Source organism: Mirounga leonina, unplaced genomic scaffold (genome assembly GCF_011800145.1).
Source record: "Mirounga leonina isolate KUSES-001 unplaced genomic scaffold, KU_Mleo_1.0 Mir_114, whole genome shotgun sequence".
NCBI classification, from domain to species: domain Eukaryota; kingdom Metazoa; phylum Chordata; class Mammalia; order Carnivora; family Phocidae; genus Mirounga; species Mirounga leonina.
This window is the reverse complement of record NW_023270265.1, coordinates 44664885-44678953: the sequence shown is the minus strand read 5'-3', so window position 1 is coordinate 44678953 and position 14069 is coordinate 44664885. Positions and strand designations below refer to the sequence as shown.

Here is a 14069-nt window from a genome sequence, read left to right as displayed (position 1 = left end):
CCTATGCCAGGCATCCCTGTAATCTCTCCCTCCAACTCTGCTGCCACGCTCCTCTTCTTGACCTTTCCTCTGGTCCATTCCCTCTCCTCTCTTTGTTGTTCTTCTTCCCAGCCTCCCCACCCCCACAGCCACTGCCAGCCACAGAGGCTGCTCCTTATTTTAAAACACACTGTGCATGTTCCACATGTTGGCCACGAGATGCTCCACCACCTCATGACCCCACCACTCCATGGGGATCTGGCCAGCCTGGCCTTGGCTTGGCTACCTTGGGCTCTGCCTGCACCAGCTGGTGCCTTTCATGCATTTGTGGGTTCACAGCTGTCCTGGGCAGTCAGCACGCCAGAAAACTAACCACATGTCACTGGACAAAGGAGGGCAAACGTTGCAAAGAGGTCTGCAGAAGAAGGGACTGGAGAGTTGGCACAGGTATGGCCCGGGACAGTGCTCCCGAAGTTCTGTTTCACTGATGGGGGTTATGCCCCCAACACCCACCCCGTGCCAGGCTGGGACAGAGGTGAGATAAAACAGTTCAGTTAACTTTGAATTTCGGATCATTGAAAAAGGGTTTTTGTATAAATATGTCTTGGTAATGCCTCGTTTATCTGGGATTCAGATTTAACTGGATCTCTTTAAACCTATATTTTCATTTGCTGAATCTGGCAGCCCTACCCTTCATCCCAACAAGTGGACGTGGTTTGGGAAATGCTCGGCTAAACCTGAATTGGCCTCTTGCTGGATGTCTTCTCAGAGCAATTCATGCTCAGCACCGCAAACGCCCGGGGGTGAGTATTTGTGCGCTGCTCCCTGACTCTGCTCCCAAGCAGGTATCTCTCTTGGAGCACCTGGCAGAGAACCCCCGCCCAGGTGATGACAACGCAAGTGAAGTCCAAGCCTCCTGAGTTCAGGAACGGGTCTGACTCATCCTTGTTCTCCCTGGACTGGTCACACTTTCTCTTGCAGGCTCAATAAGCACCTCTAGAATCGAAGACACCTTCCGGAAGCAGCTCTATGCATGGTTCTAAACCTTCCCGTCTCTCCTGCACCCAGCGCCCCCCAGGCCCTATTTGCAGCAAATGTCCTGGAAGATGGGGGGGCACTTCCTTAAAGCCTCACAGCTCTTCCCACGAAGTGATTCCTTCCTCCCCTCAAAAAACACTCCAGCTTCCTTCCCGTCTCAAAAGAAGTCTCCTTCCTGCTTCTTTTTAAAACCTACTCCCTCTCTACTTCCTCCAGGGCCTGGCACCCTCAAGCACCCCATCCTCCTGCCCGGACACATGGCACAGAGGGTTCAGAAGGACCAGAGGACCCAGGGGAACAGGGGCTTTTAAGGGGGCCTTGCAGGAGGGAGAAAGAGCCTCAGCCCACCCCACTGTTTCCAAAGCAAGGCTCACAACTGCCAGTCTCCTCTCTCAGGCTGCCCCTGGGCTTCTGAGACTCCTCAGATTGTTAGTAGTTCCCCGGACCCATGCAACATGCAACCATCTGCTCACCATCTGACCCAGAACAAAAGCTCCCTACCTGCTTAACACCCTTTCCTCTTCAGAGCTGACATTCCTGAATTAACTCGTCATAGACCAGGAAACCTAGTCCTGCTGCAGCATGTCTCGGTCTTGGTACTGGGGCCATATCGGGATGGTGACTGGTTTGTGGTGGGGGGCTGTGCTGTTCACTGTAGGATGCTAGGCAGCATCTTCGGCCTCTACCCACTAGATACCATTGTCACCCCAACCCCAGTTGTGACAACTGAACATGTTTTAGGGGCACCTGGGTGGCTCAGTCGGTTAAGCATCTGCCTTCGGCTCAGGTCATGGTCTAAGAGTCCCGGGATCACGCCCCGCGTCGGGCTCCCTGCCCAGCGGGGAGTCTGCTTCTCCCTTGCCCTCTGCCCTTCCCCCCCTTCTTGTGCTCTCTCTCAAATAAATAAATAAAATCTTTTTAAAAAATGTTTCTAAAAATTGCCAAATGTCCCCTTGAGGGGCACCACTGTCCCTGGCTGAGAACCCACTGTCCCACTATGTGGTCATTAAGCAGGTCATTCCACAGGGCCCATTATAGGGCCGGGAGGGCCTGAGTCAGTCTGAAGACTGGGGCCACGAACTACCATGTGGAACCCTACCAGGACCTCAGCAAAGGCCACACTTCCCATGGGGCAGAGAGGAAAGGTCTAGAGCATGCAATGCATGGTGTCTCCAGTCACCTCCAAGGCCCCAACGTGGGCCTTCCTGGGCAGTTTCCCAGCTAGCCAGCTAAGAAAACTGGCTTCAGCCCAGGGGAAAGCAACGGCCCTGGAAGGAAGGCCACCATCGAAGGAGCCCACCTCAGGTACCACGAAACCAGGTTCACGGGTTCCCTGACCACCTGCTTGCACCTGACAACTGCGGTGTCCATCCTCTGCCTCGGGGTACTTAAATGCACCAGCTCACTACAGCTGCAGAGAGCAGCCTGGTTTCCCAATGGAAGGGAGTCAAGAGGCCTGGGTTCCAATCCCAGAGCCCCTCATGTGCTACGAGACGGGGGGCGAGGTCTGGAAGCTGCACATCTCACTGGGGAGGCAGGTGATGCCATCTGACTTGTAGGGATGCTGTAAGCATGGGGGATGATTCTCGGCTGAGGTGGAGACGACACTCACGAAGAACCCAGCGCAGGCCTGGCACACGGTGGACGCTTACGTGGGAGCTACTATTCAATGATGCGACATGTCCTTCCGTCCCTCATCGGCCAGTTCTGAGCTCTGGGAACATGGTCACCATACAGCAGCCCCAACACTGCCATCTCAGAATCGGGGAAGCTCAGAAAGGGAAGCAGGCTCTCGGAGGACCGGCAGGCTGCCCTCTTCATGTTACGGGTAAGAGAAAATCGGGCTCAGACAAGCTGCATCCTGGCCTGGACCGGCCCAGACGAAGGGCGCCCCCCATCCTCCTGTCCCATGGGGCACAACCATGCTGGCAGGACCCAAGGTGAGGTGACCAACTGGTTGTTTTCTACAGTGTGGGTTTCCAGGGGAGCAAATCATGTCTTTATTCACAGCCAAGGGTCTAGTCTGTTCTATTACGTGGCTCTTTCGGCATCTTTAGCAATATCCCAGGCACTCTGCAGAAGAGAACCAAACAACAGATATTCCCCCGAGCCCTTTCTTGCCTGCGCTTCCCGGAAGGAACCTTTCTTTCCCTCTAGCTACCTCTGAAAGCAGGCACACCCACCTGCTCAAGCCTCTGCTGTGCCCCATGCTGTCTGCAGAATGGACGGGCAGACTTTTATAACAAGGGCTGCGAAGCCAATGGATCTTTGTATAGCCCAAGCCCGGGGGGGCTTTAAGCAGTCACGATCCCAACCGTAGGACTCCTTATTGTGTGAGCCACGTATATTTAGCTTCACTGGAGTTTTCCAAGAAGGAGAAGCACAAAGTCCATGTTCAAAGACTCCAACTGATGTAATCAAAAGCTCTGTGGGGCTGTGACTCGTGGTGATCACCAGCTCCAACCCCTTCCGGGTGGGGGTTACCTCCTAATCCCCTGCAATGCTCATTCTTTCTGAAGCTGCCCTGTAAGAAAGAGGCGGGAGCTGTGCATGTGTTTGTTTTTAAGAATGGAGACTGTTCTCTGCTTTGTTGAAAAGCAAGTCAGGCAGAAGGAACAAGGACAGGCCACAGAAAAGAACAGAAGCAGCAAACCATCCCCAGACGCCATCAGGATGCGTGGCTGGAAATCCCAGAAGGCGCATATCGGCTCACAGCAATGGCCCTTCCCTGTTTACTCCTTGGTGAGGGGGGATGGACCGTACAGTGTGATACACCATCATTTTCTTCTCAATTCTTTCCCCAAGAGTCCCACACATCTGTGGGCATGAACTTGCACCAACAAAAAAAGGATAGTTTATTTCCAATCACATGTTTGATCTAGGGATTACAATCTATTTGTCATTCACTTTCCATTAAACCTAAAGGTGATTTTTTTTTTTTACAGTATTATAGGAAATGAATTTTTATATTCTTCATAATATGAAAAAAAAATGGGAACGCTAAAAAATGGGAACGCTAAAAACCTTCTGGCTCCTTCTCTGCTTTAAAATCAAATAAACTGCAACAGTTCCTCTTTCAGGGCCCAGCCCCTAGACTAGCGATGTACAATCAGGTGCTCCTAGCAGATGAGCCGTCAGAGACGAGAAAATATGAAAACTGCCTTTGCCAGATACCAGCAAATACATCTGCCCCCCCCAAAATGGTCCTAACCTTTTCCCCCAGGATCAGGGAGCCTATGTGCTTAGGACTCAGCCCCGGAGTGTCCACCCTTTCTAAAAGAACAGCCCGTTTGAACCCAGGGCAGGTAGAAAGAATTCTACCCATTTCTTTGTAAAACCAACATCCAGGTCAAAATGTCATTTGTCTTTACAGTTCACCTGGCTTCTGGCCGGGGCAAGAGTATGAATGGAGGCCCAGCCATCAACTTGCTCCTTCTCCTCCCACCCAAGCTCCATCCCTTACCTGGGGTGGCCTTGAGCACAGGTGTGTGGACACCCCACCTGTAGGTCCCAGACCCATCCTTGGTTCCTCCTTGGCTGAGAGGTATAAACATGGGTACAGTCAGTCCTGGGAAGATGGGCCATGAGAAAGGGACCAGGTAGGCCCAGGAAGTGGCTGTCCCCAGGTATCCAGAGTGTGGTCTAGGAGAAGATTGGTCCTACAGCCTCAGCACAGAGAGAGGACTGTGGCTGGAGGAAAGCCAGAGTGGGGCCCTCTAAAATAGTCCAAGTCTAAGGGCAGTACCACCGGGCCCCCTGACCAGTCTGCTGGGCCATTTCTGGCAGTCCCCATCTCCTTCCAGGGCTCATGTTAAACTTTCACACTGGAGGTGGTCCCACCCCTGCTGGTGTAACTGAAGGATGCACGCACAAAACACTAGCCAGGTGGGCAGGCTGGGGAATGAGATCTGTCCCATCCCCTCCCACCTCCAACAATCACCTCTGAAAGATTTGGAAAGATCTGTGTTTTCAGTCACACTAGGGAAGAAAGGAGGCAGGAAAGTGATATGAAATCAGGTAACTTGAGGTTAATGAGGAATAAAAGAACCATCCATGCATGGGTTTGGCTATCTATGGCTTTCTCTTCTTTCCCATTTACTGCATATCTCCATCCCCAAGCCCAGGGGGGCTATGGTCTTCAATAAAAATGCAGATTCATGTGGGCTGTCTAGCACCAGTGTTCTTATGGGAGCCAAGGGCCACATGTTAGAATCCAAGATAGAATCCCAAATAGAAACCTCCCAGATCCACTTGTCCCCTCAAACCCAATTCTGGATGCCAAGTAAAAGGCACCCAGAGCTAAACGAGGGGTTTCCCCACAGGCCTCCCCTAAACACCTTCAAAGCAGACAGAATAATCCACTATATCTGCTCACTCTTAGTCTTCACTCACAAAACAGCCCTGAGCAGAGAGGCCCCAGCAGCTGGGGAGTGTCTAAGGATCTCTAGCAACAGCCCCCTGGAGCGGGTGCCCCCCTCCAGCTGCCCCAGCCCAGAGCTGCTCCCAAGCTTCCCTGGGGGAGCACCTGACCTTGCTTACCTGGTTCTTCCAGGGGAGGCTGTGCGCTGATCTCAGGTTCTGGAGTGACTTCGGGGGGCGGCGGGGGTGGGGCAGGGGGAGCTTTGACAGGAGTCGTCGACTCGGGGGTCTCAAATGCTTCTTCAGAGTCAGAACTCCTGATGGAGAGAGGAGGAGAGAAGCACAGGGTTAGGCAGGGGTCCGGGCTGAGTCTGCTCCAAGGAGCCAGGGGCCAGTGCTGCTGAGACTGTGTGGCCCTCTGACCCCTGCCCAGGACCGCTGGAACCAGGCTTGTTGCCCAACTGAGCTGTTCGAGGACAGATGTAAGGAAAGTCATTTCTCAGCATGATTCCCCAGAGGGAATCTCATTATCACCAGCTTTGTTCCCAAATGACATAAGCTTTGAACTTAGCCCTATGAGAAATACGTATTTCTGGCCTCAGGGGCAAATACAAACACAGGGGAATCTTTTGAACAACTCTGGCACCAATTCGGTCAAACTGATATTCCCAGGAATACATTTCGATGCCATGGTTCCAACACATCATAGGATCCCCAGTCCGTGAAACCAAATCAGCATGTGGCCTCTCCCCATCCATCATTCTCTCCCACTGCCCTTCCTTCCCGGAGCTTCTCATAACTTATTATAGATTCATTCACCTCCTAATTGTGTTAATTATCTTTCTCATCTACTGAGCTTCAAGGCTATGAGGGCAGCTGGCCTTATTTATTACAGCATCTCTGAGCCTAAGCCAAGAGGCAGTGAATAAACATCTGTTGAATGAATGAGTGAATGAGTGAATGAATGAATGAATGAAAGCAAGCTGGCAAGCCAGCTCTCCGGAGGATGTGCCAGACCAAGACATAAAACCCAGCCTGCTAATCTCAGTGATATGATAATAACCACTGCCACTCGGCAGGAAGGTCTGCCCCCAAGGAAGATTCTTCATCCAGAGAACTGGGCCAAAATTCCACCCAGAGGACACCCCACCCAGAAATAAGGGGGAGGCTGCTCAACAAACTAAAGCCTTGCCCTGGGCTCCAGAAAACCCAGAGCAGACAGCCCTTCTCCGTCACCCTGCTTCTACTGGGGGTTCAATTTTAAGCCAGAAAGAAGGAGACCTCCCCAAATCATGGAGCCAGGCCTGTGTCCTGGGGCCGCAGGGCAGCCCCCCCCCCCCGCCCTTGCTCAAGATGCCCAGTGGTGCACGGTCCTGGACCAGCCTCACTCCAAGGATGCCAGAGCAGCATCACCTGGGCTGATTCCCAACTCAAGATATTGTACAGAGACTAAAAGGTCACTTACTCATCTGCCACAAGCAAGGTCATTATCAAGAGAGTGGATATTTAGGACTGCTGCTAGCACGGGGGGCCCAGCAGGCAAATCTGGGTAAAGACGTGTAATCAGAGGGTGACGAGCCAGGTGAGTGTGGAGCATGAAACGCTCCCACTGCTGAGCTCCTGCAAGGTGTCAAAGGACTCGTGACCTCCACAGAGGGCAGCCTCTTCTAAAGACTATCTGCTAGCCGGCGGAGAGGACCAGGAACCGAGCCAATCCCTCCACCATCAGCCAGCACAGAGAAAAGGAGCCATTTGGTGAGTTCCCCTTCAGAAAAATCTACACATTGATGTTTTTACAACTTGTTAGTGACTCATTTTATCAGTGCCAAAGACCCCACCCCCAAGAATCCTGGCTCCAGCAACCAGCCCCAGAGCCTTCCAGAGACCCAAGGAGATGAACAGAAACACTGGAGTTGCTTTTGATGGGATCCAATGAGCTGAAGCTTGCACACTATCAAATTTCACGAGGAAAGACTTAACCTCCACACGGAGGACAGGGGCCAGGCAGACTTTTTGCAAACACACATTAATATGAAAGGCCTTCGCTTTTGTCCAGGGGAAGGGAAGAGACACACTTGGACGACAACAGATCAAGGTACCTGAATTTTGCAGGGTCCATTTACCGGCACGAAAAACACGAGGAAGTTACACAAGGGAGTATCAAAGAGAAAAAAGAGTTTGCATCACCCTGGAGGGCCCCAGATGTCACCCTGCCCCAGCACTGCACGCGTCAGGGGCGACACTGACAAGAAGCATGGAGCCAACTTGCCTCTTTCCAGGGCTTCCTTGAAGGGCCATCAGACTGGAGTCTCCACCGCTGGTCACCGCGGTCCACATCCACTGGGCCCATTCCACCAGGGGCCACATCCGCCAGGAGGCAAAAGCCATCTCTGCCGAAGGATAGCCTCTGTCCCCTAAAGCCCCACCCCTGATTCCCTTGCCGTATCTCTGGGATCTAAATCTGTCCAAGATGTCAGGAAGGAGTTAGCCACACTGCCGGCCACAGATGCTGTGAGCTTCTCCAGCGTGGAGTCGAGGCTGCGTGCTCCTCCCGTGGCTTCTGCAACCCTGGGCCCTGGCGATGTGAGGCTTTAGAGCACAAAGAACCCCTGCTCTTTCCCAACAGCACAAGCAAGCGACAGGGAGGGCCGGATGCTCTTGGGTCCGAGCTGCTGAATTCCAATGAGGTCTCTCCCCTGCTGCAGCTGCCCGGCCGGCGCACCTGCTCAGAAGGGGCCACCATTCACCACTGCCCTGTGTGGGAGGGAGAGGGCACATCAAGCCCCTTTGTGGTTCCGTGCCCGTTTACCATGAACTGTTTCTGCATCAAAACACGACGGGCGACCGTGGACCACAAGAATGGCATTCACTTCCGGTGATGCCTGCGCTGTGTTCACATTTCCGCTCCCTCTCCCAGGAGCAGAGAGCAAGTTAATTAGAGGAGGCGGATGGCAGCTTTTTTAATTAGCTCTTTTTCCCCTGTTCAGTTTCCCAGAGGGCTCAGAAACATTTCCAAGAGCAGGGATTTCTGCAGTCCACCCACAAAGAGCCTGTACATAAAAATAAAGCAGCACTTTGGAGTCCCAATGCATAAAAGCAGTTCCCCCTTGGCTGTTTGATTTTTTTTTTTCTACTAGAAAAAAACCAAAGTACAATAAATGATTCTGTTAAGGCTCCACACACTTTCAAAATGAAAGAAAAGGAAATTAATTTGCTGCAAAGATGCATCAGAAAGAATGTGCCACTCCAGTCTGCTAAAACATCTCTAAGTTAGAGGAAAATGCATTTACTGGGATATGCGTACGCTATGTTCACTAGATAAGTAAATATGCAAATGCATGCAAATAAAATGAGGTAGATGTCTTTCCCTAGTGCAGAAAGATAGTTCATAATGACCAGACATGAAATATGGGGACTTTAATTCCCAGCATGAAAAGCTTTATAACCGTTATCATATGCTGAACTTTCTGTTATGTGTCAGACACTGGGCGAGGTCTATTTGTACATTTCTCTATCATCTTCAAAAACAGCCCGCTTGCTAGAGAGCAGGCCCACTTTACAGACGGCATAACTAAGGCTCAGAGAAGCAAATTACTTTGCCCTTGACCATCTAGTGAGCAAGCAATGGAAGATGGGCTCAAATCCAGAACTGCCTGCCTATAAAATCTGTGCTCTCTTCATTGTATCGGTGGTTTCCAAACATTTCTGACAGCAGAACTCTTCTTCCCAATGAATCCTCCACGGGGAGAAAAGCAGTATTTCATTTATTTTATAAGCTCAATTCAAAAGATAGTCTAATGATAAAGTCTATCATTGGGAACAATAAAGCTATCTTGACAAACCTGAAAATTTGACACCAGGGGTTGGGGATGCCAATCACAGCATCATATCTGCTAATTGCTCCCCGGTTGCACATGACCAGGCAGAGTCCTGAGGCAGACTGATGAGTGACTGCAAGCAGCACCTGTTTTTTAACAGCTTGTCCTATGATCACAGGATATTCTTGCATTAAGGCAGACAGGGCTGAGGAGCTCCCTAGCAGTACAAAACCAAATTCATCTATCAGCACAAGGCAATATGCTGACGGTATCCAATCCCATGCACAGTGGTGTGCACAGACGGGAAGGATAGAAACATGTAATCCCAAGGACAGAGAGGCTGTGCTGGCCACCAAAACCTACCAAGCTCCCCAGGTGTGTGTTAGCAAAGTTTCAGAGTATTTTTTCAAATCTTTTCTCAGATTTCAGAGAATCTCTATATAGTTCTGAGGTCCCACCAAGCACACAATGAAGAACTCAGTCCCCCACAGATGACAAACTGTGTTAAAACAGAGCACTTTATGGAAACTGTCCCCAAAGCAAGCCAGCTGGCAAAATGTAGAGCCCTAGGGCCTGTTGCCCTATCTTTTTGTTTTACTTTCAATATTTTCAGGTTTTACTTCTATGAACTATAACAACAAAATCGTATAAGATCAGCACCCACACACAAATACATTAATGTAATATAAGTTAGCATAATATATGATAGTGTAATATAATGTAATCACACATATACATGTATATACACAAAAGTATGTGTGAATGTGTACATGTTTAAATAAAACATGGGTATCTCTCTCTTTTTTTAAAGTTTATTTATTTATAATCTCCACACCCAAGGTAGGGTTCAAACTCATGACCCCAACATCAAGAGGCCTACTGGCTCTACTGACTGAGCCAGCCGGGTGCCCCAAAACATGGGTATCTCTTACTAAAGAGGTGCTTAATGTTGTTTTTCAGCTTATCATTAAACAGTTACAGTTTGCTCAAGTTTTATGGGAGACAATTCAAGGGCTTGGGAAAAGAAATCTCAAACACCATAGATGGAATCCACCAACCCTGAAGATAGAAGAAAATGTCCTATTCCAACACACTTGTCACGTCCTTTTAAACCGGCAAGGAAACTCAGGCCAGGAGGGCTGCGGTGACTTCGCAAGGTAACTGGCCCATTCTGGCCTCAGCTGGACCTTCCAGGGCACCAGCCCGCTTTCATTGAAAACTGCCTCCAAATAAGAGCCCTGCCCCCACCTCCTAACTGCAGTGCCCCGCCACCTGGAAATCTAAAGGGACCTATACTTAAATGCTATCTGATTATCAAAAAATAGTTCATTCTTCTTCTTCTTCTTCTTTTTTTTTTTTAAGATTTTATCTATTTATTTTAGAGCAAGGGAGAAAGAGAGCAGCAGGAGTTGGGGAGGGGCAGAGGGGGAGGGAGAGGAAGACTCCATGCTGAGCGTGGAGCCCCTTGTGGGGCCTGATCCCACGACCCCCAGATCATGACCCAAGCGGAAACCAAGAGTCAGACACTCAACCCACTGAGCCACCCAGACGCCCCAAGAAATAGTTCATTCTTAAGCATTGCTAAAGGGAAGTTATCTATCTAGAAAGTTATCTATTTCTACAGCAATTTCTCAGACTGCTAGTGAAAGTGAGCCTGGGGATAGAGGTTTTGCAAGACCCACCCACCAAGAGTGAAAGGCACTCAGGAGACCCACTTCCAGTGACATAAGCCCCACCCTCTCAGGTCCTCCTGGAGGGCCCCCCTGAGCAAGAGGTGCAAGTGTCCCTCCGGCCTCCCTCCCTCTGAGACCAAACCCAGGAAAGGGTCATCGTGCTGGCCCAGAGCCCTGCGTCGGGAGGAGGCTCACATCCTCCAAGCCAAAAGACCATCTGCCATCCCTGAAGAGAAGGAGACCTTCTAGAAACAAAACGGAGCTCTCGGCAGATCAGACCGGCTCCTTCATCTCCGCATCTATGGGTTTGATGGATTTGAACTTGAGAGGGTATTTTCGAAACTGCCTTGCACTAAATTCTATTCATCAAAATATTCCACTTTCGACAGCCTTGTCAAGAAATGCTGTCTCTGTCGCAACATGTGTGCATACTCTCGCACGCCCACCCACACACGCTTCCCTCTTGCCTAAAACAACTTGACCAGACTGCTAATTTTTTCGGGCTGACTGAAAAGCGTCCTTCACTGTCATGTGCCCATCGTGCAGATAGAAAAGGAATCCGTTCTGCAAGATCCCTCCTCGACATTTAGGTCAAGGGAGAACATTATTTCAACACGACCAAGCGCTAAGACCCTTCCTGGACTGTCAGGTGACCGAGGAGGCCACGGTCTGGTGCTGCCTTCCACGAACACAGAGCTAGCTCTGGCGAGACAGGTTGCTAGTTTTCCAGGCTGACACTCAGGGAAAAAAATCAAAGCAGATGACAGCACCCTTATCCCAAGATTCCCAGCACCTAGCATCTGTCGGGTTTCTGAGGCAGGTCCCATTTTCAGATTCAAGTAGCTAGCACTCGGTGGCTACCGTGAGATGCCATTAGGGCTCAGGGGGTACGGGCAATCGACACACCGGCCACTTCTAGGTTAGGGGCACCCCTAGTGAGGGAAGTGGGGTGGGGAAGACATAAGAGCACACATAAATAAGCAACCCACCCAGATCCAATGGAATAGCGGAGACAGAATCCCACCCCCTCAAAGCAATGAATGTCTACTGTAGAATTCCTTCCAGCCATGTCACTCACTGTACCTGGGTGAACACAGGCAAGTCACTTGACCACCCGGGCCCTTGGACTGTTTGTCCAATAAGCAGAAAAAATAACTGTAAGGATAATCCCTTCCCCTTATTACTGCAGCTCTGATTCTGCCCTTGGCCTCCAGCCCTTAGAAATTTGGGCGAATTTGCTAGCAAGCTAAGTCTTCTTTTTTATTTAGTCACAGCTACTGATTTGAGCATGAAGGGGAATCTGGAGCCTACACACTGTGTGGGATGCTTGTCCTGCTGGGCTGCCTGTGAACAGAAGTGTATCCTGGAGGACACGGGGACTCTCAGGGTCACACTGACCTTGACTTCATCCTTCCCTTGAGGTGCACACAACCTATACACCCCAGGGTCAGGGGAGGGTTTCCAGAATGGAGGCGGCTCGGTGTGGGTTGTGTGGGTGCATACACATGTGCCCGACGAAACATCTCTACACACACTTCGTTTTGAAACTGACTTACTTGCAACTACACCAGGCACTTAGCAGAGGAGACCCTCCAGTGGCTGAATGCCTTAGCGCAGGCAGTGTTGAATGAAGGCCGAGCCAGCACCCCCGGGGCTCCTGATTCCACCTGTTTGTAACTGGATCCTGGAGAAATGCCAGAATGCCAATCAAGTCTCAAGAGAAATAAAAAAGAAGGGACTCGGCTGCCCTTTAATGCCCTTGCCTTCCGCAATATCGCCGAAATCTCATCTTTGTAGCTGAACTCCTTGCTTGGGTAACTTAAGCTGGAATCTTGAAACTCAGATTCTTAAAAATCTAACTGCAAATAAGATATTTATTGACGCTAGCAAGAAAAGAATGGAAAACACGGAACTGAGAAAGAGCTAAGAAGGAGCTTCCGACAGCCTGTCATTAAAAGGCCTTCTCTTTTCTCTAAAGAGAAGCCCAGGGCACCCTACCTGGTCAGACCGCTAACAAGCAGTTTCCCACCCAGCTAAGACACCACCAGCAATCAAGGTGACACACAAATGTCTCTGTTCAACCATGTGTGCCAAAGATCCTGCACATTCCTCAATGAAAAGCTCTTCTGGTCTTGTCTGAAAACATACTTATCCTCCTTTTATATACTGTTCTAATAGGTTTATGCTATGGACTGACCATATGTGTGTGTATGTGTCCCCCAAATTCATGTTGAAAGCTCATTCCCAACATGATGGAGGTGATTCGAACCTGCTCGGGCCCTCGTGAAGGGTAAGAGTGCCCCCTACAAAAGAAACCCCAGGGCGCGGCCTCGCCCCATCTGCCAGGTGAGGATGCAGTAAGAACACGACCCTCTATGAACAAGGAATCAGGCTCGCACCAGACACCAAACCCACTGGTGCCCTGACCGTGGATTCCCCAGCCTCCAAAACTGTGTGGAATAAATGTTTGTTGTTGACACTGCCCCATCCTTGGCACTTTTGTTATCCCAGTCAACAGACCAGGGCAGTCTGGTCCCTTGTTTCTGAAACCAAAACAAATCAGAAGGGGTAGGGAAGACAGACGCGTAGATGGCATCTATGAAGCCTGAGTGATCCGTGAGACAGAAGGACCGTAACAGAAGATGCAAGAACTCAGAACAGTAATGTCTGGTCAACCCCTAGGGCTTCCCCAGCACCCAGCACGGGCCAGACCCGCCCCCCCCAGCACCCACATTGTTGACACAGGCATGGTGGGCTTACGTGTATAGTCAGGAGAGCTCCAAGTTGAGTAATAAGTAGGAAAAAACAGCAAATTAAGGAATTACATAGAGTACGAGCTTATTTGGGATACAATAATTAGATATACACATAAGTAAATATACAGAAACACCCATGCATACTTACATAACACACGTATACCTGTGTAGAGACAGAAATAGATGTACACACAGGCAACATAGGCATTGTTTTTGCAAACTGAAAAAAATATCTCAGCACGAGGACCCGCTTGCTTTGGTACAGGGGAGGATGCCGGCCTGAAGGGGGCAGAGCCCAGCTATGCTGCTGGGGACGCCAGGGGCCTTCCCAGATCCGCTCAGCATGCTCTCCCAAAGCCCATGGGTCCAGGATGCAAGGAATGGAACTCGGCTGGGTCTGATTAGCTGGATTATGTCCAGGGCGACGTGGTGTAAGGGAAGGAGCT

At 50.3% G+C, this 14069-nt stretch overlaps 1 protein-coding gene across 8 annotated transcripts in view; it reads right to left on the bottom strand.

Annotated features, from left to right (window-relative positions):
- TACC2 (transforming acidic coiled-coil containing protein 2) overlaps window positions 1-14069 on the bottom strand; it is a 200851-nt gene that overhangs the window by 41757 nt on the left and 145025 nt on the right. For all 8 annotated transcript variants that reach the window (XM_035030488.1, XM_035030507.1, XM_035030481.1 and 5 more), the window contains one exon: window positions 5557-5693. In XM_035030488.1, the coding sequence (XP_034886379.1) occupies window positions 5557-5693 (137 nt within the window). The remainder of the gene's footprint in view (window positions 1-5556; window positions 5694-14069) is intronic.